Raw genomic sequence first — 26,932 nt, 5'->3', positions numbered from 1 at the left:
GCAATGATTCTTGGCTTAAAAGCTAAGAGTTCACACCTCCTAGTCTGCGATTCCCTTGATATATCAGGAAATATATTTATCTTTGAACCCAAAAAACTATCAGCCATGTATCGGAAATACAATTTCAAAACATTGTTCCTATCTAAATCAAAGGCAAAAGTCACTAGTAATGTAACTCTCTATATAGGGTATTTTAGGAAGATTGATCATTCTCAGGTTATTTTTCCTTAATTGGTTCTCCAGAAGTTCCACTTTTTTACAAGAAACATGACTGTCCTTCATTACCAGATTAACTGATTTTCGTAGAGAAACCATTTCCGTAATCAAAGTCTCTATTTTTATATCTTGGACTTCCACTTTGTTAGATAAGTATTGATATAATCACATATTTATTCCTGAAAAATGTTTGACATCTGAAGAAGAGAATTATTCACACTCTGCAGCACTTCCCATAGTGCGTCCATTATGACATTTTTTGGCTTCACCAGGTCCAATTTCTCCACAGAAACCGCTCCAGATATCTTCGGGGGGAAGAGCTCGCTCTCCAGTCCCCCAGTTGGTTTATTATCCGGAGTCAATGCTGCACCAGGACCTCCTCGGATCGCGTGAGAATCCTAACCCACTTCGGGCATTTCCACTGTCGACCTTCATAGCGAAGCGTTACTGTTTCCGGGTCTTGGAGAGGTCATGCCAACAGGGGGACTCAAAGTCACTTCCTCTCCACTGAGATTCGGCGATAAAGCCTTGCTGTTCCCCGAAGCAGGAACCGATACCCCCGACGTTATGACCCCGAATCTCTCCAAAGTAGACTGAGAAGTGGTGGGAACCCCAGCCGTGTTCGAGGAGGGCAACACCACGGCTTTGCTTTTTTCTTCCCCATTCTCTGGGGAGCGCGCCTACTTCTTAAGGTATTCTGGTGTAAAGCAGGAACTCAACTAACGTACGTCCTCCCTCAACGCCATCTTGGATCCTCCAGGTTGGGACACTCTGTCTGGTTTCTCCTTAGAAGCCTGTCTGATATGGGTAACCCTTCAGCATAGCCCTCAAAGTCATTGAAACACGGAAGCCCCTCCACCACTTACAAGGTGGTGTCCCTTCGGAGAGGTTAGCTTCTGTTTTTATGTAGTGCCTCTACTTCCCTTTTCTTATTCTGCAGTAACCACTCCCTGTCCACCCTTTTATTGCTTTTTAATAGCCCCTCATTTAATAAATATCCCTTATAAAATAATTTGTCCCTCCTAAACTGCCTCATCTCCCATCTCTCCTGTACCATTTAATTCTAGATAGCATTTGATGTTCTCTATGGACAAGCAGGCTGTTGTATTCTCACATGTGGGTGACGTCATCCAACGGAACCCAGTGACGATGCTGACTTTCGAGTTATAGAAATTTCTAGCAGCGTCCCACCGCATATGCACTGATGCCTTCCTGCCCGACATGCAAGCTCAGGTCCCTCAGTCTCCATTTTTCTACAGAGTTCGGAGGACGCATCTCTGTGATCTCAGTGCGCTTCATGTTGTCAGTTTTGCAGTGTTTCTTCATTTTAAGTATTTCATTATTACTTTCCTCTTTTCTTTCAAATTCCTCTGGCTTCAAGTTTCCTTTCATTTTTGCATATACTTGGCCCATTTTAGGCTGGAGCACTGACCTCAGTTTGGCCTCTGCCCCTTTTTTGGTTCAAAATTGAGGAGTTTAATTTGGTTTCAATTCTTTTTTGATGTCTCAGAAGACCCCAGTGGCTTCCAGAGCTGTGCCTAATGTCACTGGGTGATTTCAGTAACAGGGCATCAGGTGTCTTGGGCCTAACCATGAGCCTGACTCTTGTTCTCTTTGTTTTAAAAATGCAGTTGAGGACTCGGAGGGCGTGGCTGGCCTAACAGGACAAATGTTTTGGCTCCTCGAAGACCTGTGCCTCAACCTTGATGGCTGTGAAGGTTTCTACAACCATTGGGAGTGCACCAGCATCGAAAAAGTCTCCACCTGTCTCAACATCGGGTGCTCAGAGTCTGCCTGGGACCAGTCAGCATTGGACTCAACACTGAGGGCATGTATGGATTCAATGTAATATCAGCACCAAAGGACCATGATGCTGAGCATTGGGAAAAGCCAAAGAAGGACCAGCATCGGTCCTCTTCAACACATGGGGAAATGGCATCTCTGATACCCAAGAAGCACCAGTACTGAAAAAAGCATTGGCACCAAGAGGAGCACTCCCACTCTTTGGAAGAGGTGCTGGTGCGTAATCCTCATAGCAGCCAGGTCCTCACTTCCGGTTTAACACCAACCACATCTCAGACTGCCATCTTACTGGCTCCACTGCCTTTGCCAATGAGTAGTTCTGAGACATGCTCAGGGAGGAGCTGGCACAGATGCTGCAGCAACAGGCCACTCAGGCATTGAGAGTGCTTGCACCAGCATCGGGGTCAGCCCCAAATTCATCCTGAGACTCCTATGTCTGTGCAGACATCTTTAACACCGGCACCTTGATGTTGGCATCAACCTCAATGCATATGGTTCCACTCTCGACAGCGGAGGAAGCTTCCCCGAAGTTGGCGACTAGGACGGCACCTCAGCTCTCTTTGAGGTGAGGACAGGATTCCTCTGAAACAAGGCAGACACATTCACCCAGTCTGCTTGGAGTATGAGGAAGAGTCTGATTGGGACTGCTCATGGGACTCAGGAAGATCCGCACTACTTCTCAGAGGAGTCATCATGTGGTGTTCCCTCTGATTCCCTCCCCACCTCAAGAGAGACAAGCATCTCCCCCTTAGGGTCTCTTACATCGGATTTGTCAGATGGCTTTGGTCATCCCATTTAAGTTGAAAATGGAGGAAGAGCCCAGCGTGGAGATGTTGGCTGTCCTGGACTGTCTAAAGAAGGGATCACAGTACCATTGCACCCTATCCTTAAGGATGCAGTGATGAGGAACTAGGAATCTCCCCTCTCAGTGCAGGTGGTGCCAAAAAAAGTGGATACGCAGTATCATATCCAAAAGGCTCCCAGATGCAAAGAGGGTCCAGTTGCTTTCACCACTCTGGTGGTCGAATCCACCCTCCAATGAGCTTAGGAGCTCCAGGACTCATGCCTCTGTATCCCCAGGTCGAGCGACCAGGACACTGGATTTGTTTGGGAGGAAAACATTTCAGGCCTCGATGCTCATTCTAGATCCTCCAATTTTTTCCATACATCCAGTGTCTCTTTAACCATGAAATCAGCTTTCTGCTATATTTCTGTGATAGCCTCCTCACAGACCTCCATCTGTGCTGCCAGTTCTTCATGGCAAGCACCAAGGTTGCTAATGTCCTACTTTATTTCAGCTAAGGCCAACTTGATTTCTGACTAAATCAATTTCATTTCGCCCTTTAGTTCTCGCATTAGCCTCCATCATTATCTCTCTGTGGGGCCACAGTAGAGCTTTTGGCTCCATCAGCTTCATACTCGCTGCTTTCTCTTCAGCTGCCACTATTTTGCTTACAGCTCCCGATGACACTCGCCCATTGTTTTTCCAGTTGTTTATTTATAATTCTTCAGCTTCCTCTGATTTAGCAGCCAAAGTAACTGAAAACAGGGGGACCCTTCTGCAGTGCACAAAAATGATTTTATAGCATTATTTACCAACTGGCCCTAATGTTCTATCACTTCCTCCTAGCTCATTTTTTCCCTCTCTCCTCCCCCTTTCATGGGGCTTATTACAGAGGAGAGATCCATGGTCATGGGAGAGCAGTGAGATCTAAAGAGAAAACTTGGGCTCAAGCCTTAAAAAGATGATTTAGTTCCAGGCCTCTTGTAGCAAAGAACTTTGGTGAGATTTGGCTAGTAGGCATCCGTCTCCAACGAGCTGAAATTGAGAAATGTTTGTTTGATAGATATAGATATGTATAGAGATGTCTATATCTTTTTTTTTGTTTTTTTTTTTTGTTTTAATTAAACCAGGGATTCTCAACACAGTCCCCAGGAATACTCTCAGCTAGTCAGGATTTTAGGTTAACCACAATGAATATGCATGAGAGAAATATGCATGCAGTACCTCCATTGTATACAGATCTGTCTCATGCATATTCATTGTGGATAACCTAAAAACCTGACTGGCTAAGTGCAAGGTCCACTGGGTTAAACTAATCTAATATATTTGGAAATAAACACGAGTTACATGATTTGTTTTAAAGGTATAATGCCCCTTTAAGTGATAATTTTAAACAGGAGCCTTATGAAAAAAATATCCAGAGTGTAAATATTTTTATAATGGCAACCAAAAAATTCCATATTCAGTGATGGAGGTTGAAAACGTTGCAAGCTGAATATAGAAATATGTTTTTCCATATTAAAAACATGTACAGTTAGGATATCTTTTCACATCTGCCTATTTCAAGTAAGCTGTTTCTTTTCCCAGCTTAAGTAGAGGAGTGTGGTAGCCGTGTTAGTCCACTCTTAAGGTTATCAAATAGAAATCAAACAAAATAAACATGGAAAAGAAAATAAGTTGATACCTTTTTTTTTATTGGACATAACTTAATACATTTCTTGATTAGCTTTCGAAGGTTGCCCTTCGTCAGATTGGAAATAAGCAAATGTGCTACCTGACAGTGTATATAAGTGAAAACATTCAAGCATTACTATGACAGTCTGACAGGGTGGGAGGATGGGGGTGGGTCGGAGGTATGCATGGGACATCAAAGCATATCATTGATATTCTAACAGGATGGGTGTGGATAGGTGAGGGGTGGGGTGATCAACAGAGACATACAGCTTTATGGTTTATATGGGCTAGGAACCCCAAATCCTTGTTAAGTCCTTTCTGTTGGGTGTTAAAATATTCAATCATTCTGACTTCAAGGTCTTACGTTCTTGTATGGTTTTAAAGTACCTTTCAGGATTCTCACTGTGAAGTCACTGGTACAGTGTCCTGGTCCTGTAAAATGCTGACCAACAGGTGTGGGAGCCCTACTGGCACCAGTATTGTTCAATGTGATGTCTATGTAAATTGAATCTTGTCTTAAGCATCTGGCCTGTTTCTCCCAATATAGCATCCTTCGTTACATTTTTTACACTGGAATGATATATACCACATTGGAAGATGAGCAAGTGAAAGATCCCTTTATGTTGAATATCTTTCCATTGTGGATAACTGTGGGGTCCTGTGAAATATTTTGGCATAGTTTGCAACTGGATAAATTACAGGGACGTGTGCCCTTCTGTTCTTTTCAGTCTGTGATGGAAGTTTACTTCTGATTAGCTTGTGTTTTAAGTTTTCCCAGCTTGAAATCAATATTCAGTTGCATTGGTACTAAGCTTGATTTCATCCCTTTGTCTCTAGTAAAGGGAGTTATTATTGCTTTCATTCCCTAACTAACCAAATCCCCCCTCAAAGGGCATTCTCCTGCTAGTTCCTGTTCCCAGCAGGATATCTGACATATCCCTATGCACTTGCCATTCCAATATATGTTCAGCTGGACTGTTAGAGAATACTGGGTTACAATCTGACAACACTAGTCCTCCAGATTTTGCTCCCATAAAGAAACTTCTTGGCTTGCAGTGTGATTTCATGTCCCAGACAGATCTGTTTATGTTCACTTATTTCTTCAGGTCGTTCCTGGTGTTTCTGTAGACAACATTTGATACAATGAATAGCCTCAGGCATCACCTTCAGTTTACTATTGCTATCCATCCACACAGATGTGACTCTCCATCTCTTCACATCCACCCCTACTTTCCGAAAAAAAAGGGGGTAGTTATTTTTATACAATTTGGTTACGTCTCTTACGTTCACTCCCAATATCTAATAACCCCCTAATGTTCCCCTCAACTGTTCTCTAGATATGCCCTTAGGTTCAATAAGTGCTACTATATTGTCAAAGTTTACCTTGACCCTGCTACTCCTGTGCAGCTCCTCTATCAGGATTTGCAGAAATTACCACCAACACCCTTCTGGTCACGATGGATGTAAAATCACTATACAGCAACATTCCACATGCGGATGGCATAGCTGCCTGTGGGAGACTCCTAAAAAACATCCATACTGGACCATCAATATTCACCAGAAACTATTACAAAATTAATCAAATGTATTTTAACTCCAACTACTTCCGCTTTAACAATGATATCTATCTACAAATAATGGGCACTGCAATGGCACCAGGACAGCGCCCCAATATGCCAACCTTTTATGGATGAGCTGGAAGAGACATTTCTGAATACATGCCAGACCAAACCTCTAAAGTACTACCTGTACATCGATGACATTTTTATGATTTGGACGGAAGGGAGAAACTCTGAAACAATTTTACTATTCCTTCACTACATACCATCCTACATCAGATTCAAAATTGACTACTCCCCAGAAAAAGTCAATTTTTTGGACACTACAGTCTCAATCAGTGATGGCTGTATACAAACATCTATATACAAGAAACCCACAGACAGATGCAGCTATCTCCACAACTCCAGCTTCCATCCTTCACATACAAAAAGATCCATTATTTACAGCCAAGCCACAAGATACCACCGTATCTGCTCGGACCCAGGGGATAGAGACAGACACCTTGAAACCCTGACTGCATCCTTCAAACAGAAAGGCTAAACCCCAAAATAATCTCCAAGAATATTGCCTCCTCCTCTAAAACACCCAGGGAAAATCTGCTACAGTACAAAGAAAAAAAAAAGCCACAGACAGAATCCCCTTGTAGTGAAATACAACCCAGAGCTGGAGAAACTGAGGAAAATCATAAGAGACCTACAGCCTCTACTCCAGGAAGATGAATTATTGAAAGAGATATTCCCATCCCCACCAGTGCTGGCCTTCCGACAGCGACCCAACTTAAAACACAAGCTAATCAGAACTAAACTCCCAACACAGACTGAAAAGGAAAAGAAGGGCACATTTCCCTGTAATATCCAGCTGCAAGCTATGCCAAAACATTTCACAGGACCCCACAGTCATTCACAAAGGAAAAATATTCAACATAAAGGAATCTTTCACATGCTTATCTTCCAATGTGGTATATATCATTCAGTGTAAAAAATGTAACGAAGGATGCTATATTGGAGAAACAGGCCAGATGCTTAAGACAAGATTTAATCTGCACAGACATCATATAAAGATAGCCGGTGCCAGTCAGGTTCCCACCCCGGTGGGCCAGCACTTTACAAGACCAGAAAACTGCACCAGTGATTTCATAGTAAGAATCCTGAAAGGTAACTTTAAAACAATACAGGAACGTAAGACCTTTGAAGTAAGAATGATTGAATATTTTGACACCCAACAGACAGGACTTAACAAGGATCTGGGTTTTCTAGCCCATTATAAACCATAAAATTGTATTTCTCTGTTTATCACCCTCCTCTCACCTACCCACACCCATCCTGTTAGAATATCAATGAAATGCTTTGATGTCCCCATGCATACCTCCTACCCACCCCCACCCTGTCAGACTGTCAAAGTAATGCTTGGATGTTTCACTTACTATCTGCTACCACATTTGCTTATTTCCGATCTGACGAAGAAGGGCAACCTTCAAATGTTAATCATGAAATGTATTAAGTTATGTCCAATAAAAAAGGTATCATCTTATTTTCTTTTCCATGTTTTATTTTGTTTGATTTCTATTGATAACCTTAAGAGTGGACTAACACGGCTACCACACCTCTGTACTTTAGTAATGCTCAAAAGCACGTATCTGTAAACGCTATCATTTTTGTTACTGTTCATTCTAATTGCCTCTACCAGCAACTTTATTTGGAGCAAATAACCCCTGCCTAGTCCCTCTCCCAAGGGGAAGAACTTCAAATGTCCCCCATTGACTTTTATACATGCTTCCAGTTTTTTATAGCAATTTAATTCACTGAATACAATTATTCCCTAAATCCATTTGCTGCAGTGTCCCTGCATGAATTCATAGCTTAAGCTCTAATGCCTTTTTGGCATCAATTCTTAATAGCATGTATAGGTGTACTTTGTTCTCAAATAGCGAGTGGTTCTACTGCTGATTCATTGATTTGCTAACATTTTCCCATGGAAGAACTACAAACTGTCCTATCCTTGCCTTCTCTGTGGATCACAGAGATCCCAGCCTGCACTGGGGCAATGGTGTGCCCTTCAAGAGATTGAACAGTCATACCACACATCTGACTACCTCACCCTGATAAGTCTTGTAAAATCAAGCTGTGAACCTTTATAGTACCAAGGATTCATCTCCTGGCAGACCCTTAATGATCCATTGTTTTTTTTTTTTTTTTTTGATTTATAGAAGTCTTTATTGAACATTGTTAATCAAACACAACCAATAACCATCTTTACTTAATACAAGTAGATTATACAATCTCACCACCAGGCCAGGTCATTTTAGTCAATGTAACAGACAAACCAGCAGACAAAGTAACAATGTCATATTAGGAGCTCTGTATACTTCAAACTTTTAGTAACATTTTCTTTTCAGTACTAAAACCCTTAAACCCCCACCCCCTTCTTTTCCAGATACCCTCCCTCCCTAACAAACAAAAGGACAACCCCCCCCCCCCTCGTAACCATACTATTTATTCTTTCAGTGCCTAGTCCTGACACTAGATGCAATCTCTTTAGAAAAGTTTTCCCAAATGGATTGCCATCTACTCATCTGTTGTTTCCGTTCAGCCCGCAACCTCTCCATCTCACATATATATCTCAGCTTAGCAATCCATTTAGTTAGTGAAGGAACCCCTGCCTGCTTCCAGTGGGCTGCTATAACCACCCTCGCAGCCCCCACTGTCTGCTGTACCAATATTTGTTGATGTGGTTTTAATCCTGGCGGCTTAGCAGTGAACAAAAATAACCCAGAAGACCAAGGGACCTCACAACCCACCCACTTCTGCAGCCTTCTTTGAACTGATTTCCAAAATGCACGAATTTTTACACAGCTCCACCACACGTGCCCCATAGTTCCCCGCTGACCGCATCCTCTCCAACACAACCCCGAGGTGCTAGGGAATATTTGTTGGATACGGTCCGGTGTGAGGTACCACCTAAACAGTACCTTCACTGCGTTTTCTTTGAGTGGCACGTGTGTAGACACACCTGCCGCCGCTCGCTCTATTCTCTCCCACTCGGTCTCCCCCAGGGTCACTCCCAGCTCCTTTTCCCATTTCGTCCTATGCAGAGTATAACCAGGAGCCTGTGCTATAATATTTCGATATAGGTATCCAATCAGGCCCCGTGAAACTACAACTTTACTACATATCTCCTCCAAATTCAGCCGCTTTCTTTGTAATTCTTGCCTAACAGCCTTTGTGTTAAAGAAATGGTGGACCTGACAATATGCAAAACTATCCCCCTCCGCAACAGAATATCTCTGCTGCAAGATCGTGAACGGTAGCATGGAATCATTTTCAATTAATTGACCCCAAGTTCTCAATCCCTCACTGTACCACCTAGTAAAAGGCCCCATGATACTCCCAGGCAGAAACAGAGGATTAAATGCTATGGGTGCCATCTGAGTCAATACACAGTGTCCCCCAGGAAATAGACTGTCCCAGTAATGGAAAGTGACACATATGGACGGGCACACTTCCTGTCCCAGAGCCCGAAAGGCCCCGGGCAACCACATAAGCGCCCCCAGCGGCCTGGACCCCAGTGAGTGCTGCTCCAAAGATATCCATTGTCTGTCAGGATATTCATGAAACCATTCGATAGCGGCCTTCCCCTGAGCAGCCCGGTAGTACCAATTGAGATTCGGAACACCCAGCCCTCCCTTTTTCTTACTTTGATAAAGAAGCTGACGCGCTAAACGTGGACGCTTGCCTGCCCAGACGAATCGCACTATAGAGTCTTGTAAAGAGGCAAGAAATCGTCTGGGCATCAACACAGGCAGCGCTTGAAATAAATATAACAGCCTGGGCAGCACGTTCATTTTAACTACTGCTATCCTACCAAACCAGGAAAACTCTTGAGCCCCCCATCTTTCCAGGTCTGCCTTTATGGTATTACCCAACCCCTTGTAGTTAGCCACAAATAACTCAGAGAGGTCCGATGTTATATTTACCCCTAAATATTTAATCCGCTTAGTAGCCCATCTAAAGGAAAACGTTGCCTTCAGGGAATCCACTTCCTCCGCCAAGAGCGTAACATTAAGGGCCTCGGACTTTGTCATATTGACTTTAAACCCCGACACAGCAGCATATTCTTCTATAAGACGCATAAGAATAGGGAAAGTAGTCAACGGGCGAGAAACGTAAAGCAAGATGTCATCTGCAAAAAGGGCCAACTTATGCAAGGTATCGGCTATTCGCACCCCTGAGATGCCCGGTTACAGCCGCATCTTTGAAGCAAATGGCTCCATGACCGGGGCAAACAGGAGCGGTGACAAGGGGCATCCTTGCCTAGTCCCCCTATGTAACATAAACAACTCTGAGTTACTCCCATTGACTCGTATACATGCCTTAGGAGCATCGTAAAATGCCTGGATCCACCTCCTAAATTGATGTCCAAACCCCATTACCTCCAACATTTTATACATGAATGGCCAGTGGACTCTATCGAAAGCCTTCTCAGCGTCCAAACTAAGAAGGCACAAAGGTTTCCGGCTTCTCTTTGCCAAAAACATAAGATCTAATGTACGCCTAATATTATCCATAGCTTTACGATGAGCCACGAATCCCACCTGGTCTGGGTGAATGAGTGTCGGCAGCACTGGCGCAAGTCTATTCGCCAGCACCTTTGCCAGTATTTTGACATCTGCATTCAGAACCGAGATGGGCCTATAAGAACCACACTCGGCTGGGTCTTTCTCTGGTTTAGGCAACACCGCGATCCAGGCTTCCATCATAGATGAGGGTAACTTCTCCCCACCTCCTACTTGGTTGAAGAGGTCAGCTAGTAATGGCGCCAATTCAGGGGCAAACTTTTATAAAATTCGTTAGGGAGTCCATCCAACCCTGGAGATTTGCCAGATGGCAAACCTTTAATAGCCTCTTGCACCTCAATTGGAGTGACTGGCTCATCTAACAGTTCCCGATGCCTTTGAGCGAGGGAGGAAAGCTCACCATCTGCCAAATATGAGTCAATAGATTCCAAAGAAGGGGCAATCTCCTGGGCATATAATGCTTTATAATATTCCATAAAGCGTTTACGGATCTGCACTGATGTTGATAACATTGTGCCTCTATCATCACGCACTTGCTTCACCGTACGATCCACCTTTTGTCTACGTAGCTTTATAGCAAGAAGACGGCCTGCCTTATTGGAGAATTCATAGGCTCCCACCCTGCGCCTATCCTGCACCCAGCCAAGTTGTTCCGATATATAGAGTCCAGCATCATCCGCTCTTCTCGCAGCTGTTGTAAAACCTGAGGGGACCTCTGCGCCTTATGCTGCCCCTCAAGTTGTTGTATACACTCCAGACAGCGTGCTATTTGTAACCTACGCACTTTAGAACGCTTACTGGCGATTTTTAAGAAATAACCCCTTGATACCGCCTTCATGGCGTCCCATACTATGGCGTGCGAGGGTACAGAGTCTATATTAAGCTCCAAGTACTCCTTCAACATTTCTCGATAGCCCACCCCCACCTCTGACTCTGCAATAGGCTAGTGTTCAAGGCCCATCTCCTATCTTTGATTTCAGCCCGTATACTTGGCAAGGATACCCACACTGGAGCATGATCTGAAATAGTCGCACTGCCCAACCCCGCGGTCGGCCCCCTTTCTGCCAACACATCCACAAATATATAGTCTATACGCGAATATGAATCATGAACACCCGAATGAAATGTATAGTCCCTCTCCACCATATGTGTCAGTCTCCATAGGTCCAAGGTTCCCAAGGAATGTACCAAAGAGTCAAGAGCTAATGTCTCTTTTTTCCCCCTTCAGATTTGGCATTTCCAGAACGATCCAAGATGGGATTCATAACTGCATTAAAGTCACCCCCAGTATTAGAGAGCCCTTTACAAACCCTGCCAATGAGTTCTTTACCTTAGCAAAAAACTCTACCTGCCCACTGTTGGGAGCATACACAGAAGCTATCGTCAAGTCCACCTGCTGAATTTGAACATGCATGAAGATAAAACGCCCTCCCGGATCTTTCTTAACTTGTAATACCTGCGCCCCCACCGATGAGTGTATCATGATCGCCACTCCACATGTTTTTGAAGCTGCCATGGAAGCACAATAGACCCCAGGGTAACCCGAGCAGGACAGAAGCCTTTCATACTTGCGGTTGAGGTGTGTCTCTTGCAAGAGAACCACGTGCGGCTGGAGCTGCTGCAACTCTTTATATAGCTTTTGCCGCTTTTGAGGCATATTTAGGCCCTTCACATTATAAGATAATACCTTTAAGTCCATACTCATCATCTATTGTGACTAGTACTTGCATCCTGAGTATGTTGCATTAATTCACCAATCCCAGCAACTATGTTTCCCGTAACCAGCATCAGACCTACCCCTTGCACCCTACATCTTCTATCCCGCTCCCACCTCTGTTCTCTCTTCCTTGTCCCCCTCCCTCCGCCCCCCCTCCAATAGAGGACCCCATGAACCCCTCCCCCCTCCCTGCCCTCCCCCCCCTTCCTCCCCCCCTGCCATCCACCCACCAGTCAGTGTCAGCTGACACTGAATGGGATTACAGAGAAAGCAAGCTACAGACCCGAAAAGCCACCCTTCACCCCCCCCCCCGCAACAATCACACCCCAACTTTGATATACCTTTAGCAAATTCTACCAATTCACCCACTACCCATCCATCATATCAAATTATTTACCATCTGAGCATAAACCAGCGTCCAAACTGAAGAGCATGTCCCAAAGCATTGAGCTGAGTTTTACAGCAGACTCGTGCTAAACACCTCAGTCACGTTACTTAGGGGCCTTCTGCCCAACTCTCTTCCATTTCTGTAATTTTGCTTTCGTGGACGACGCCATCTCTGTTGGCGGAGTCGCCACGCTAGTCAGACCCGCTTCGTGAAGGCTCTTCCATGCGTCCGCTACCCGGCGAAACCGGAACTGTTTACCTTTTAGTTCAAAACATACCGCAAAAGGGAAACTCCAGCGGTATGCAACCTTCTCCTTCTGCAGAATCTCCAGGACCGGCTTCATTGCCCTTCTCTGAGCCAAAGTATATAACGATAAATCCTGGAAGACAGTTACTCGCGAATCTTTGTATTCCACTGTGTTATTTTGGCGAGCCCGTTGCCAGACTGGGTCCTTGAAGGTGTACGACGCGAAGCGCACCACTACGTCTCGTGGCCGGTTTCCCACTGCTTTGCCCAGAGAGCGGTGCGCTCGCTCGATCATCATTTCGGCAGAAGCACAGGTCTCACCCAGAATTTGTTCGCACAAGGTGCGTATGACAACCGGGACGTCCTCTCCGCCGCTGCTCTCCGGTACCCCACGAAATCTCAGGTTTTGTCGACGACCCTGATTTTCGAGGTCGTCCATTTTATATTGTAAATCCTCGGCTTGCTCTGATAACTGAGAAATGCGCGATTCCATCGCCGCACTTGTTTCAGCCTGCTCTTCCGTTCGTTCCTCCAGGGCCTCCAAGCGGCCACCTAGCTCCCGTAAGTCAAGGCTGATGGCGTCCACATGTTCCAGGATCTCCAGACGGGAAGCCTTAATTTCTTCCCGTATCGCTTCTAGGCATCTGGTTAAATCTTTAGAGTTAGATTTCTTTTTTTGTGTTAAGCTTCGTTCCACTTGAGAGGACGCTGTATCTGAATCGACGACGATCTCCGTGGTCCGGGGACGTATGGCGGGACAGGCCCTTCGCCAACTGCCGAGTGGAATGCCTCTCCCCCTCTCGATGCTGCTGCCCCGATAATTTGCTCATCGTGGTCAGCAAAGCTCACTCTCTTCTGCCAATTGAAGAAACGGCAATATTAGGGTGGATGGGCACGGATAGTGGCTCGATGGTGCGGGAAAGTGCAGGAGCTAGATGTTCAGGCAGCCATCTAGCCTCGTGACGTCACTTCCTCCCCATTGTTTTTTTTATTTTTTTTTTAAATATGTTTTAAATATATTACGGGTTGTTTGATTTTTTGGTTGAATGATTTATGTCCCTTGTATGAATGGATTGTTTGTCTGCTTTCCTATAATTTTATGGAGTTCTTGTAGCTAGTATTTTTTGTTTGTTTGTTTTATATAATTTATTATATTTATTGTGAACCGTTCTAACTTGCTTTGCAAATAGTGACGGTATAAAAAAAGTAGCAAAATGATAAAGGCTGGAATCTGCTCATTCAACAGCTGTGTTTTATCTGGTGGTATGGATACTGTATTATATTTACCATATTAGGCAATGACCAGAGTCCCTAGAAAAAGCAAGTTATGCTGGGAAAGGTTGAAGAAAAAAAAGGGCACAGAAGATGAGCAGTAAGATGGATTGGCACAATCACAATGATGAGTGCTCCATTAAAAAGCCTCCTCACACAAATAGAAGACAGGAGAAAGTCAATCTGTACGGTAGACGGGAGTCAGCTTTGACTTGATGGCAATTTCCATATATATGCAAATATAAACCAAGATTTTATTGGCCACAAAAAGACATAAAAAATTGAATCTTGGTTTATATTGAGGCCTACCTTTCCTCCCCCATGGCACCCAGTATTCCTCCTGTTCCCTCAGGTGTCTATCCTCCGCCCGCACCCCCCCCCCCCCCTCAAGCCTACAGAACAGCTCTAGTAGTCCAGTGGCAAGCTGGGGCAGGAGTGATCCCCGCACGCTCCTACTCAGTCAGTCAGTAAAAATGGTTCCCACGAGTTCCAGCAGCAGACATTTATATTTGAGTAATCAGTTCAAACAATGGATATTCTAACACCTGCTCTTTCCAATCACCTCCCTTACTGGTATATAGTTTCTCATAAAATTGTCTGAATTATTTCCAAAGCTTGGAGTCCTTATAAAGCAAAGTACTGTACTTCCCTCCCTTCTTGAGTTTTGGATTGTAGATTGAAAGCTTCAATCTTGGCACCAATATCCTGCTCGCTTTATTAGCAGATTCATAGTATTTCTGCGTGACCCTCATTCCTAGAAGACATTAATTGTAATTTAATATCTCACTATATTTTATCTTTGCTTTTTTTCAGTTTATTTTTAAAGTCATTGTGTCCCTCTATAGATTCTCATTCCAATTTACAGATCCTCTCAAGATCTTCCCATTTCTTTGTCCACATTCTAGAGGCAATTCTATAACAGGATGCCACAATGTAGGTGCATACTTTCCACAGGCAGTGGAACACTTAAGTGTTCTTATGGAAGACTAGCATATGATGGCATTGTTGTGCCTAAATGCAAGTGCATGCATTTAAGACAGGTTAGCATAAATGTGATATTTACATGCATAAATTACATTTTTCTATAAACTAAGCGTGTAAATGTCAGCCCTGACAATGCCCCCCCCCCCCCCTGTGAACACCCCCTTGTATTTACACACTACATAAGAACATAAGAGTAGCCATACTGGGTCAGACCAATGATCTGTCTAGCCCACTATCCTGTTTCGAACAGTGGCCCAAGCCAGTTCACAAGTACCTGAGAGAAACCCAAATTGTGGCAACATTTCATGCTACCAGTCCCAGGGCAAGCAGTTGCTTCCCTATGTCTGTCTCAATAGCAGACTATGGACTTTTCCTCCAGGAACTTGTCCAAACCTTTTTTAAACTCAGATATTCTAACCGCTGTTACTACATCCTCCAGCAAAGAGTTCCAGAGCTTAACTGTTCGCTGAGTGAAACAATATTTTCTCCTATTATTATTTCCATGTAACTTTCTTTACTTTTGGATGTGTAAAAAATCGATTTACTTCTACTTGTTCTACACCACACAGGATTTTGACCTCAATCATATCTCTCCTTATCCATCTCTTTTTCCAAGCTGAAGAGCCCTAACCGCTTTAGCCTTTCCTCATATGAGAGGCGTTCCATCCCCTTTATCAGTTTGGTTGCTCTTTGAACCTTTTCTAATTCCGCTATATCTTTTTTTGAGATACGGTGACCAGAACTCAACGTGATATAGCGATACAGAGGCATTATGGTATTTTTGGTCCTATTCACCATCCCTTTCCTAATAGTTCCTAGCATCCTGTTTGCTTTTTTGGCCACCACCGCACACTGAACAGAAGATTTCAGCATAGTATCTACACCGACACCTAGATCTTTTTCTTGGTTGCTGACACCCAAGGTGGACCCTAGCATCAAGTAACTATGATTTGGATTATTCTTTCCAATATGCATCATCTTACATTTGGCCACATTAAATTTCATCTGCCATTTGGATGCCCAGTTTTCCAACTTCCTAAGGTCTTCCTGCAATATTTCAGTCCGCACATGTTTTTAACAACCTTGAATAGTTTGTGTCATCTGCAAATGTAATCATCTCACTCGTTCAAATTTCCATATCATTTATAAATGTTAAATAGCACCGGTCCCAGTACTGATCCCATGTGGCATGCCATTGTTCACCCTTCTCCATTGAGAAAAATGACCATTTAATCCTATTCTCTGTTTTTGTCCAATAACCAATTCCTAATCCACACCAGAACATTGCCTCCTATCCTTGGTTGGCATCTCTAGATGAGACTAGGAACTTTTGTTTCTCCGTGGCTGGAGGGGTAACCAGACGGGAATAAGGCTGCCTTCTGTTGTCTCTGATCCAAAAGAGGCAAAGGCGAAACAATTTGTAGTCCACCATAACCCTTCGATGTGGCAAAGGAAAGTTTATGAACATACACAAACCCACACAACCAAATTGTGGCAGGTGCCTGCATTAAGGTGTGATTTTTACGTATAAAATTAATAAAATATAACTTTAAAATGTAACAAATACAAATTAAGTTTCCTTGTTTCATTTAGGTGAAGCCATACAAATAAAAAAAAAACCATGAATGCCGTAAAAGGCTATTCCAAAATATCTTTTTAGTTAATACTATCAATACACTTGCATGATACAGCTTCATGATCGAAATACATAGTGCTTTTTTTTAGGAAAAAAAGATACCAGTACTCATTATGGGCGGGGTCACCATCTATGGCTCCATCCCTATGGTAGCCACACCCCTTATACCAGCCATTGTGCATATAAACAGGTATCATTGAAAACTATACCAGTATAGGAGAAAAAAATAACTTGTGATTTTTTTTCCATTATAAATAATTTCTGTAAGCTGTTACAGCTCCAGTATACCCAGTGCAAAATAAGACAGCAGATGTAAATTCTCAAATTGGACATATTCCAAACACTAAAATGAAAATAAAATGATTTCTGCCTTTGTTGTCTGGCGACTTTGTCTGTTCCCTTAACTCCGTTTCCAGGGCTTCCTTTCCATTTATTTCTTTACTTTCCTCCTTTCTTCTTCATTTCTTGTCCTACATCCATAGGTAAAAGCTGGGTCCTCCATGGACTTGACTGGAGGAGGTATAGAGTGTATCCAGCTTTTGCCTATTTTCTCCATCCATGTGCAGTTTTTCTCCTCTTTTCCCTTTCCCTCATCTCAGTCACTATGCATCTCCTTCCTCTTTCTTCCCTCGCATCCATCCATGTCCAGAATTTCTCCTCTCTCCTCCCCTCCATCCATGTTCATCTCGCTTCCTTTCTCTCTCCTCCTCTCCATCCATGTCCGGCATTTCAACTCTCTCCCCTCCCCTCCATCCGTGTCCAGAATTTCTCCTCTCTCCCCTAAATCCGTGTGCATCTCCTCTGTCTTCCCTTCCCTCCATCCATGTCGATCATTTCCCCTCTGCCTTCCCCTCCATCCATGTGCATGTCCTTCCTGACTTCCCTCGTCTCCATCCACGTCCAGCATTTCTCCTGCCCTCCCCTCCATCCATCTATCCATGTCCAGCAACTCTCCTCTCCTCTCCTCCCATCCATGTCCAGTGATTCTCCTTTGCCCCTATCCTCCCCTCCCATCCATGTCCAGAGATACTCCTCTCTCCCTTGTCCGCTTCTCCCATCCTCGTCCAGCGATTCTCCTCTGCCCTCCCCTAACCATCCATGTCCAGTGATTTCTCCTCTCTCCCCTATCCTCCCCTCCCATTCATGTCCAGTGACTCGCACCAGCCTCCACCTGCCCCCCTCTTCCGCCCCCAAGTTCCAGTTCCAACCCCAGCCCCACCTACCCAGCTTCCCAATAGCCCTCCTTTCCGTTCCTGCGCCGCCCTTCGTTTAAATCTTTTATTTTACCTCAAGTCGCAGCGGTGGCAGCAGTGAAAGCAGCAGGCTTGCCTCCAGCCTTTCCTTCCCTTATAGTGCCCCACCTTCTTCTGATGTATTTCCTGTTTCCGCAGGGGTGGGACACTGTCTGAGAGGGAAGGGAAGGCTGGAGGTGAGCCTGCTGTTTAAAGATTTAAACGCAGGATGGCAGCAGGAATGGAAAGGAGGGCTATAGGGAAGCTGATGGTGGGCAGATGAGCCAGTCCTGGGAAAAAAAGGTGCCAGTACACCATACTAGCATGTACTGGCACAAAAAAAGCACTGGACATACATAGATCCAACATAGATATTACCAAACTCTTAACAGTTGGTAGAAAAATGATTGTGTGTATTTTGCTTTATCAATCTCTTGAATTAATCCTACACGTAATCAGATTTTATATCTCTTATATGTTATGTGTTATCTATCCTTAATCAGTACAGTACTATATAAAATGTGAAGCTTATGTATTATGATTCATTACAATACTATATAAAGTGTAAAGGTTTAATACTGGAATAAAATTTGTATACTAATTCAAGAGAATTATCTCAATATATCGATATGTTATCTTTCTTCTGAATCAATTAACACATACTGATGTGTCAATTTAAACAGATATTCAAATATCTTAGGGCCCTGTTTACTAAGGTGCACTAGTGTTATTATCACGCTCTAACACTAGAGACACCCATATGTTCCTATGGGTGTCTCTAGCGTTAGCATGGCTTAGTAAACTGGGACCGTAATGTTCTCTATTGTGATCTTAGAGATGGCAACTGCACCAAGTGGAGTCGCTGGTGGACATCACTGTAATTTTAATCATTCCACAAAGGAAATACTTTTTGTATTCATATTGAATTATTGAAAATCATTCAAACGATATGCAACAGAAAATAAAAATGGTTCAACTAAGTGATTTAAAAAAATAAAAAAGTGGGGGAGAGGATATACATGGGGGGAGAGGGAGTAAATCTGACTTTCTTGGGGGGCTCAAGGTGAAACTGCGGTGCCAGGGGTATGACGGGGGTGTGGCAGGTGTTCTCTTTTTTTTTTTTTTTTTTTTTTTATAATGGCAAATATGGTAACCCTATATTTATGACAGGTTACGGGTTGTGACCCAAAGTATGCCTGTGGCTGTCACAGTGTGTCAACAACTCTGGCTGTAGCATTGGGCAGCAGATGCAGTGTCAAAGTCACATCTAGTTAAACTGCCCTTTCAATGCAAGTGTCTCTCTGGAGAAGATCATAGTAGCTTGGTGAAAGAACTGGGGGGAACTGAGCCACAGCAGTTGCCAGAGGATAAGCCAAAAGCCTTTGGTCATCCATCTTCAGGAGACTGCTGATTTAAAGAGACAGCAGATGGTCAGAAGTCCCATTCTCAGGTACACCAATCTTCCTTTTGTGCAGAAAGGAAGTCGTCCTTTCAGTTAGCTAGAGCGCCCAGTGCCTCCCATTCTTCTCTTCCTCTGATGGGAGAATGTCTTCAGGTGTTTCAGGAGGTGTGTGCCAAAATCACATCAGAACAGTGGGTTCTGGATAGTCTTACTGACAGTTACAAGTTGGAGTTCTCCTGCCCGGGTGCTCCTCTCATCTTTGAAGTCTCCTTGTTGTAAGGGAACCAAGGAGGTCGAGGTTCAGGTCTCTGTAGATTCCTTGCTGGCACTCCGGGCCATTGTTCTAGTTACCCAGGCCAAACAGGGAAAGGCAGATACTTCATTGTCCCAAAGAAGGATGGCACCTTTTGTCACGTCTTAGATCTAAAAGGTCTAAACTGCTGCCTTTGAGTGTCCCACTTTGATATGGAAACACTAAGAGCAGTCATAGCCTCAGCTCGTGGGAGAATTTCTTACCGCATTTGATCTCAAGGAGTCGTAGTTGCATATATCCATATGGCTGCGGCTTCAGCGGTTTCTACATTTTGCGGCACTAGGCCATCACTTACAGTTCAGGGCTTTGACTTTGGTCTCACCATGAAACCAAGAACATTTACTAAGGTTGTGGTGGTGACAGCCTTCCTTTTGTCCCAGGGAATCAGAGTTCACCTGTATCTCAACCACTGGCTCATTTGTGTGTTGTCCCATTTGGACAGCGTGGTAGCAACAGACAGAGTTGTCCATCCGCGTGGCAGTTGGGTTGGATGATAAATTTGAGAAGAGCAGACTAACTCCATCGCAGACACTGGAGTATCTGGGCATTCTATTCAACACAGCAAGGGAGAGGATCTTCCTCATGGAACACAGGAGGTTGAAGCTGGTTAAACAGATTTGCCGTCTCCTTGGTGAAGGCAGGCTCAGGGTCTAGGACTACATCCAGGTTCTGGGGCTACGACAGTAATGATAGATGTGGTGCCATGAGTAAGGGCTCATATGCTGCCTTTGCAGGAGACTCTTCTCAGCCGCTGGTCTCCCGTATCACAGAAGTAGGACATCCATCTTCCTTGGACACTGGTTGCCAGAAGGAGTATGCAGTGGTGGTTGTTACCCAAGAATTTGACCATTTGAGCTCCCTTTCCAATAACACAATGGGAGGTGGTGACAATGGACGCCAGCAAGTCGGGTTGAGGAACTCATTACAAGTTCCATCTGGCACAGGACACCTGGACAGAACAGAAGTCTCAGTGGTTGAAAAAATTGCTTGGAGCTCAAGGCAATGAGGAATGCCTTATGCAACTTCACTCCCTTTCTGGCAGGGGCCCTGTCCAAGTTTTCTCCAATAATGCGACTTTGGTGATTTGTATCAACAAGCAAGGCAAGACCTGCAGCTGTCCGATAGCAGTGGAGGCAACCTCCCTTATGAGTTGGGCGGAGAAAAATCTTCTCTGTGTGTCAGCAGCTCACATCGCTGGGTCCTTAAATGTTGAGGTAAACTTTCTCAGCAGGCCTTCCTTGGACCCAGGTGAATGGGAAATATCCAGCCAGGGTTTTCAGCTGATAGTGGACTAATGGGGTTTTCTGCTTCTGGACTTGATGGCGATGAAAAAGAATGCCAAAGTGCCCAAGATATTCAGCTATCGGAAAGAACCGGGATTGATGCCTACTGCATCCCTGGCCAGAGACATATCTTCACTCCTTGGCCCATGGTAGGCTGTGTGTTGAAAAGGATCACATTGCACCGGGGTCGAGTAATTCTCATAACCCCGGATTGGGCATGGAGGCCCTGGTGTGTGGACCTGATTCATCTACTAGACAGGGATCCTCTCCGTCTTCCACAGGTTCACGGCCTACTGAAGCAAGGTCCAGTGCTTATGGAGGATCTATGCCCCTTTGGTCTTACAGCTTGGCCGTTGAAAAGGTTATTCTGATTCGGTCATTGCTACCTTGCTTCAGGGTTGGAAATGTGAGGGTGTGAAGGATGTTCAAAGGCTGGTGTTATGAGCACAGACTTTCTCCCTTCTCTGTTCAGATTGCACACATCCTATAGCATTTCTCCAAGTAGATCTTCAGAAAAGATTGGCATTGGGTTCTCTAAAAGTTCAGGTCTTGGCTTTGGCCTGTTTCAGCGGCCTGTTACAGCAGACATCTCTTGCAGCTCACTCAGATATTGTTCATTTCTTGTGGAGAGCAGGCTCCTCAGAAGTCTCCTTTTGAGACACTCTAGAAGGTTTCCTTGAAAGATCATATTCTAAAGACAGCTTTCTAGGTGGCTGTTGTGTAGGCACGTAGGGTTTCGGAGCTTCAGGCTCTTCTTGGGATCCATTTCTCCATTTTTGGAGGTGGGGGTCTACCTGTGCACAGTTCCTTCCGAACGAAAATGGTATCTGCATTTCATCTCAACCAATTTGTGGAGCTTCTGTCCTTTCGCAGAGTGCTTAGAGTCCTCATTAGATATCTGGAAGTCATGAATGAGCTTCACAAATCGGACAGGCTGTGTTTTTTGGTAAGCAGAGGCTTGGCCGCATGGCTTCCAAGCCCACAATTGCTAGATGACTGAAGAAGATTGTGTCAGCTTATTTGCTTTCGGGGAAGCTGGCTCCTCAGGCCTTGCAGGTTCAATCTACAAGGCATAGAGCAACATCCTGGGCAGAGACTACCTTACTGTCTCCAGCAGATATTTGCAAGGTGGTGATGTAGTCAACGCTGCATTCCTTTGCTAAGCACTACAGGGTAGATGGTGCGGCACATTTGGAAGCCAGATTTGGGTCTTCAGTCCTCAGAGTGGCAGCACCAGGATCCCACCCACTCTAGAGATTGCGTTTAAACATCTACATGTTATGGAATAGTGTGACGTTACATAATGGAAGGAGAAATTAGGTCTTACCTGTCCTTCCCACTATTCCAGAGGCCCACCTGAGGTTTCTGAGATGTTTAGTTGTGTAAAGTAATGGGTCAAATAATGACTGTCGCCTTGTTCTCTTACAGATGTCCAGAGATGAGAGAGGTCCACATGTGTTTGCTCATCTGGTTAGTGTTAGGTTAGCAAGTTGTTTAAGGTTGTTGTGTTTATTCTGAGTTTCTCCTTACTACTTGTCTACATAAATACTGAGGAGCTGGACTGGAGGCCAAGAGAGAGAGATGGCTTAGTTTTCAGTTCTCTATCTCCACTTGCTGGTGGTTGGACACAACTATCCCACAGGTTCTAGAACAGTGGGAAGGACTAATGGAAAGAAAATTCAGGTAAGACCTAATTTCTTCTTTCAATACTATAGTCAGAGAGAAGGTAAGGAATTAAGGGGTCATTTTTTAAGGTGTACTAACAATTAGCTCACACTAAATGCTAATAAGTCCATTTTATACATATGGGCTTCTTAGTATTTAGCGTGCATTAATCCCTTAGCACACTGTAGTATAAGAACCCCAAAGTATATCTTTTGCCATTTATGCATATATTTGTTTTTATTACATTTTTTTGTTTACATCAGTATTTTTAAAAACACTGTTACTGTGTGGTGTGCCCTTCAAACTATTCCAGGAACAGACAAGGGTCCAAAGTACATCATAGTGCTTTCACCTCAATTGACTTTAGTAATAACATTATAGTAAATATCTAGGTGTAAGATTAGAAAGAAAACATTTTGAATCTCACACATTCTTGTTGGTAACTCAGAGTATAGAAGTGTCCCATTTTAAACACTACTGCCATAGTTCGTTTCATTAATTTTAACAATTTGAGAGTACAATGTGAATTTAGGCATCAACCCATGGCATAAGCAATACCTTCCCTATATATTTATTTTTCCAAATATTTTCATTACATCTATATGCCTTCCAAATTATTAATGAAGTGTATTTATTTATTTTCCTGTTTAGACACAAGTTGTCTTTTTTTTTTGTCATTTCTTGATAAGCCTTCTGTTCTTCCAGTTGGTATGTCAGATTTATAGTATGTGTTTTAATTGATTCAATTAGGTCAAAGATAACATACATAGGCATTTTGAAATAATTCTCTTGAATTAGAATACACATTTTTATTGCAATAGCAAAGCTTTACATGTTATAAATATTGTTATGAATTATAATACATACTTTTATTTGAATACATAAGCTTCATATTTTTATGTAATACTGTACTGATTAAGGATAGACAAGACACATGGAGTTTACTAAGCCGCTAATGCAGCTGGCTGGCTGTCCGCTAGTGCCGACAAAGCCCATTCACTTTGAACTGTGTCAGCAATGCCACGCAGAAGCCGCTAGCACGGCTTAGTAAACAGATCCCATAATATGTAAGTGATATAAAATTTGATTACATATAGGTTTAATTCAAGAAATTGTGAGCTTTGCCCACTTTCTCAATCGTTTTCCACCAACTTCTAGTTTGGTAATTTATATATTGGATCTATATGTTTCTATCATACAGCTTATTGACAAGTATATTGATAGTAGTAATGATTACAGAAGATGTTTTTGGAATTTTATGTACAAATAGATTTTAATTTTCATATGCATATTTGGTTTCCAGTACATTCTTCATGTTCATCATTTCACAATGGCATTTGTTTTTCAACAGCATGGCTTAATCTAAGTTTCCTTGTTTTAATTAATTTGTATTTGTTACATTTTAAGTTATGTTTGCATTAATTTTATTTGCAGACATCACCCTCCTGATTCAAGCATCTGCTGAAACATGGCCATGTTAGGTTTGTGTGCATTCAATAAACTTCCTTTGCCATTCCAGTGGATTATAATCATCTTTCTTCATCCTCATTAACCCATTCTCTCTCTGGTCCTGAGCATGTATCACCTGTATTATGTGCCCATGTGCAGCCACTGTGTGCTGCTTGAACCTCGGGGGCAGTACACGGTCCATCATTTTAATGGGTAAATATTTTGCTATATAATACAATGCCTAGTATAAGCACCTTGTGATTGCATTAGTAAGGAATATTTGATTTTGGATATCAGGATCATAGATCACATGTTTTTGCTTTAATTGTTCACAATTTTCAAACTTTGCATTATATTTTATAGGCAAGATCAATAATGCTTCAATCAACTTATCCACCTTCCTCATCTGCCAGTAGGGTAAGATTGCAATCTGCTTACTAAGGAGGACATTTAAGATAAGACTAGATATGTCTATGAGATTAGTACATTACTTTAGGGCTCCTTGTATTAAGCTACGGTAATAAATGGCCTTAACGCACCCTTGTGCAGATCATTCCCATGCGCTAAGGCCATTTTATTATGGGTCTGTAAAAACCCCAGTTTTCTATTTATTAATATCTGTGTACCAATGTTGCCATTAGCATGCGGCCATTTTTAAAGATTACTATGGGAGCATTTAAATACACCTATTTTGTAGGCAGTAAGGGCTCCCACATTACCTGTGCGCTAACCAGTTAGCATGCAATAATGTAGTAGGTGTGCTAATTGGTTAGTGCAGGAATGCCCGCTCTCTGCTCATGACATGCCCTCTCAAAAAAATTAAAAAAATATTTTACCGCACACAAATTTCAAAACTAATGAATGATGCTTTTAGCTTGTCCAACATTAGGCCATTTTGTTTTCTGTATTAGGCGCACGTTAATGCCTAATACTGCCTAGTAAAAATGACCTTGTGTAAGGTACCTCAACATGTACTCAGTTAAAAAATTAAATAAAATTTAAAACAAAATAGAAAACAAAATACTGACTTATACAGAATGTATGCTGAGTGTAGTAAATAGTTAATTTGGAATGTGAATCACTTCCATCAAAGTATTAATACCACAGCTATCTCAGTGCTTGTGAGAATATCCAGCAAGCAAAATCAGATGTAGAAATCTTGTAATGTAGCTAGTAGGCAGGGAGAGTTGAGAGTCCAAGTCAAAATAAAGATAAGGCATCTTGTTTATAAAAAGTTCAGTGTCTGGATCTGTAATTATCTATATATATAAAAGGCACCACTGAAGCCTCCAGCCGGAAGTGTGAAGCGCCAGAGATATCCGGTTTCCCCATGAGTGAAGGAAAACAGCACAGCACGAAATCCCAGGAAACAGTGAAGGACTCAGAGGGGGGAGGGGAGAGAGATGCCCTCACTCTCTCTGTAACAAAACACAGAACAGCAGGAAACAACACTGAAGGACTGGACTCGGAGGGGGGGAGGGGAGAGGGCAGAGGGCAGGGACACACACACTCCCACATGCACACTCTGAAGAAAACCTTGCTAGCCCCCGTTTCATTTGCATCAGAAACGGGGTTGTTTTTTTTTTTACTAGTATTGATAAATAGAATTTTGACTTAGTAGAATACACTAACGCCTTCATTTTATTGTGTTGATTAGAGACCATCTTGGTGGCCCTTTGAGATATGTCCATGTACCCTGACGTTAGCTGTGTTATGGCCATTTGTTACCCAGTGGTTGGTGCACATATATTTTCAACGAAAGCGAAGGTAAAGTCTTTTTATGTATATACAGCTGAAATATGTCACATATGGAACTGTGAAATATTTTTCTCCAATGGGCTCTACTTTCTACCCCAGCTGCTTAGTAGTAAGGATGAATCTCATCTGACTTCCAACTTCACTTGAAAATTCAGTAGCCTTTGTAGTGTATTTTTAATTAGGGTAATTAAGAATATGAACCTCATGTATTCACTTCCTTTTTTGTAGTTATCATTAAGCAATATACAGCATAATATTTTATTTCAAAAGAAAAGCAAACAGAAATTTCTTTAAATGTGTTGACCTTTTTTTTTAAATTATTTTTTACTCTCACAGAAAACCAAACTGAGAAATTGCACTGTTTATGGTTATGAAGACCCTGAAGATAAAGCACTGGAAGATCCTGTGAGGCTGTTCATGAATCAGCAGTGGTTACTTTTGCTGCTTGTAATTACTATTTTAATAATTAGCTTATATGGACTAATATTGCTGATCCTTGAATGAGTATTAGCTACTGGGGTTGCAGTTAGAATACAATATATATACCACCCCTGAACAATAGGAATGGTTTTTAAATTAAGCAATTTTAGAATGCAACTTTCCCAGTTAGCATTCCACCAAGACCTGTTTTAAGTTCATTGTATATCTCAGAAATGAAGTTACTAGTTTCATGAGAGACACATTGAAAGTATGGCATGGAAAGTTTTGTAATAGAGAATCTCTTAATTTTGAGATTAATTTGATAAAGGTGATCTCAAAAATGATTTATGCAGCTTACTTTGCAGTTTTGCAGAAAATTCAGGACTGCCTGCTGCATGACTTGGGGCCAAAAGTTATGCATTTAGGAGGAGAAGAGCTGAGGTTACCCAACTAATGCTGATATTCAGTGGTCTACTATTTACTACTACTATTTAGCATTTCTATAGCGCTACAAGGAATATTAACCTCGATGCTGATATCAGATTTTATTTCATGTT

At 42.9% G+C, this 26,932-nt stretch overlaps 1 protein-coding gene across 2 annotated transcripts in view; it reads left to right on the top strand.

The window, feature by feature from the left end:
• The window catches only part of ACBD5 (acyl-CoA binding domain containing 5), a 99,937-nt gene extending 73,446 nt beyond the window's left edge, over positions 1 to 26,491 (top strand). For both annotated transcript variants that reach the window (XM_030199279.1, XM_030199280.1), the window contains 3 exons: positions 24,561 to 24,614; positions 25,855 to 25,964; positions 26,292 to 26,491. In XM_030199279.1, the coding sequence (XP_030055139.1) occupies positions 24,561 to 24,614; positions 25,855 to 25,964; positions 26,292 to 26,304 (177 nt within the window). In that variant the 3' untranslated portion in view covers positions 26,305 to 26,491. The remainder of the gene's footprint in view (positions 1 to 24,560; positions 24,615 to 25,854; positions 25,965 to 26,291) is intronic.
• Positions 26,492 to 26,932: the final 441 nt, after the last annotated feature.

This window comes from Microcaecilia unicolor, chromosome 1 (genome assembly GCF_901765095.1).
Source record: "Microcaecilia unicolor chromosome 1, aMicUni1.1, whole genome shotgun sequence".
NCBI classification, from domain to species: Eukaryota; Metazoa; Chordata; class Amphibia; order Gymnophiona; family Siphonopidae; genus Microcaecilia; species Microcaecilia unicolor.
The sequence above is the reverse complement of the archived record's forward strand: the minus strand, read 5'-3'. Positions and strand labels throughout refer to the sequence as shown.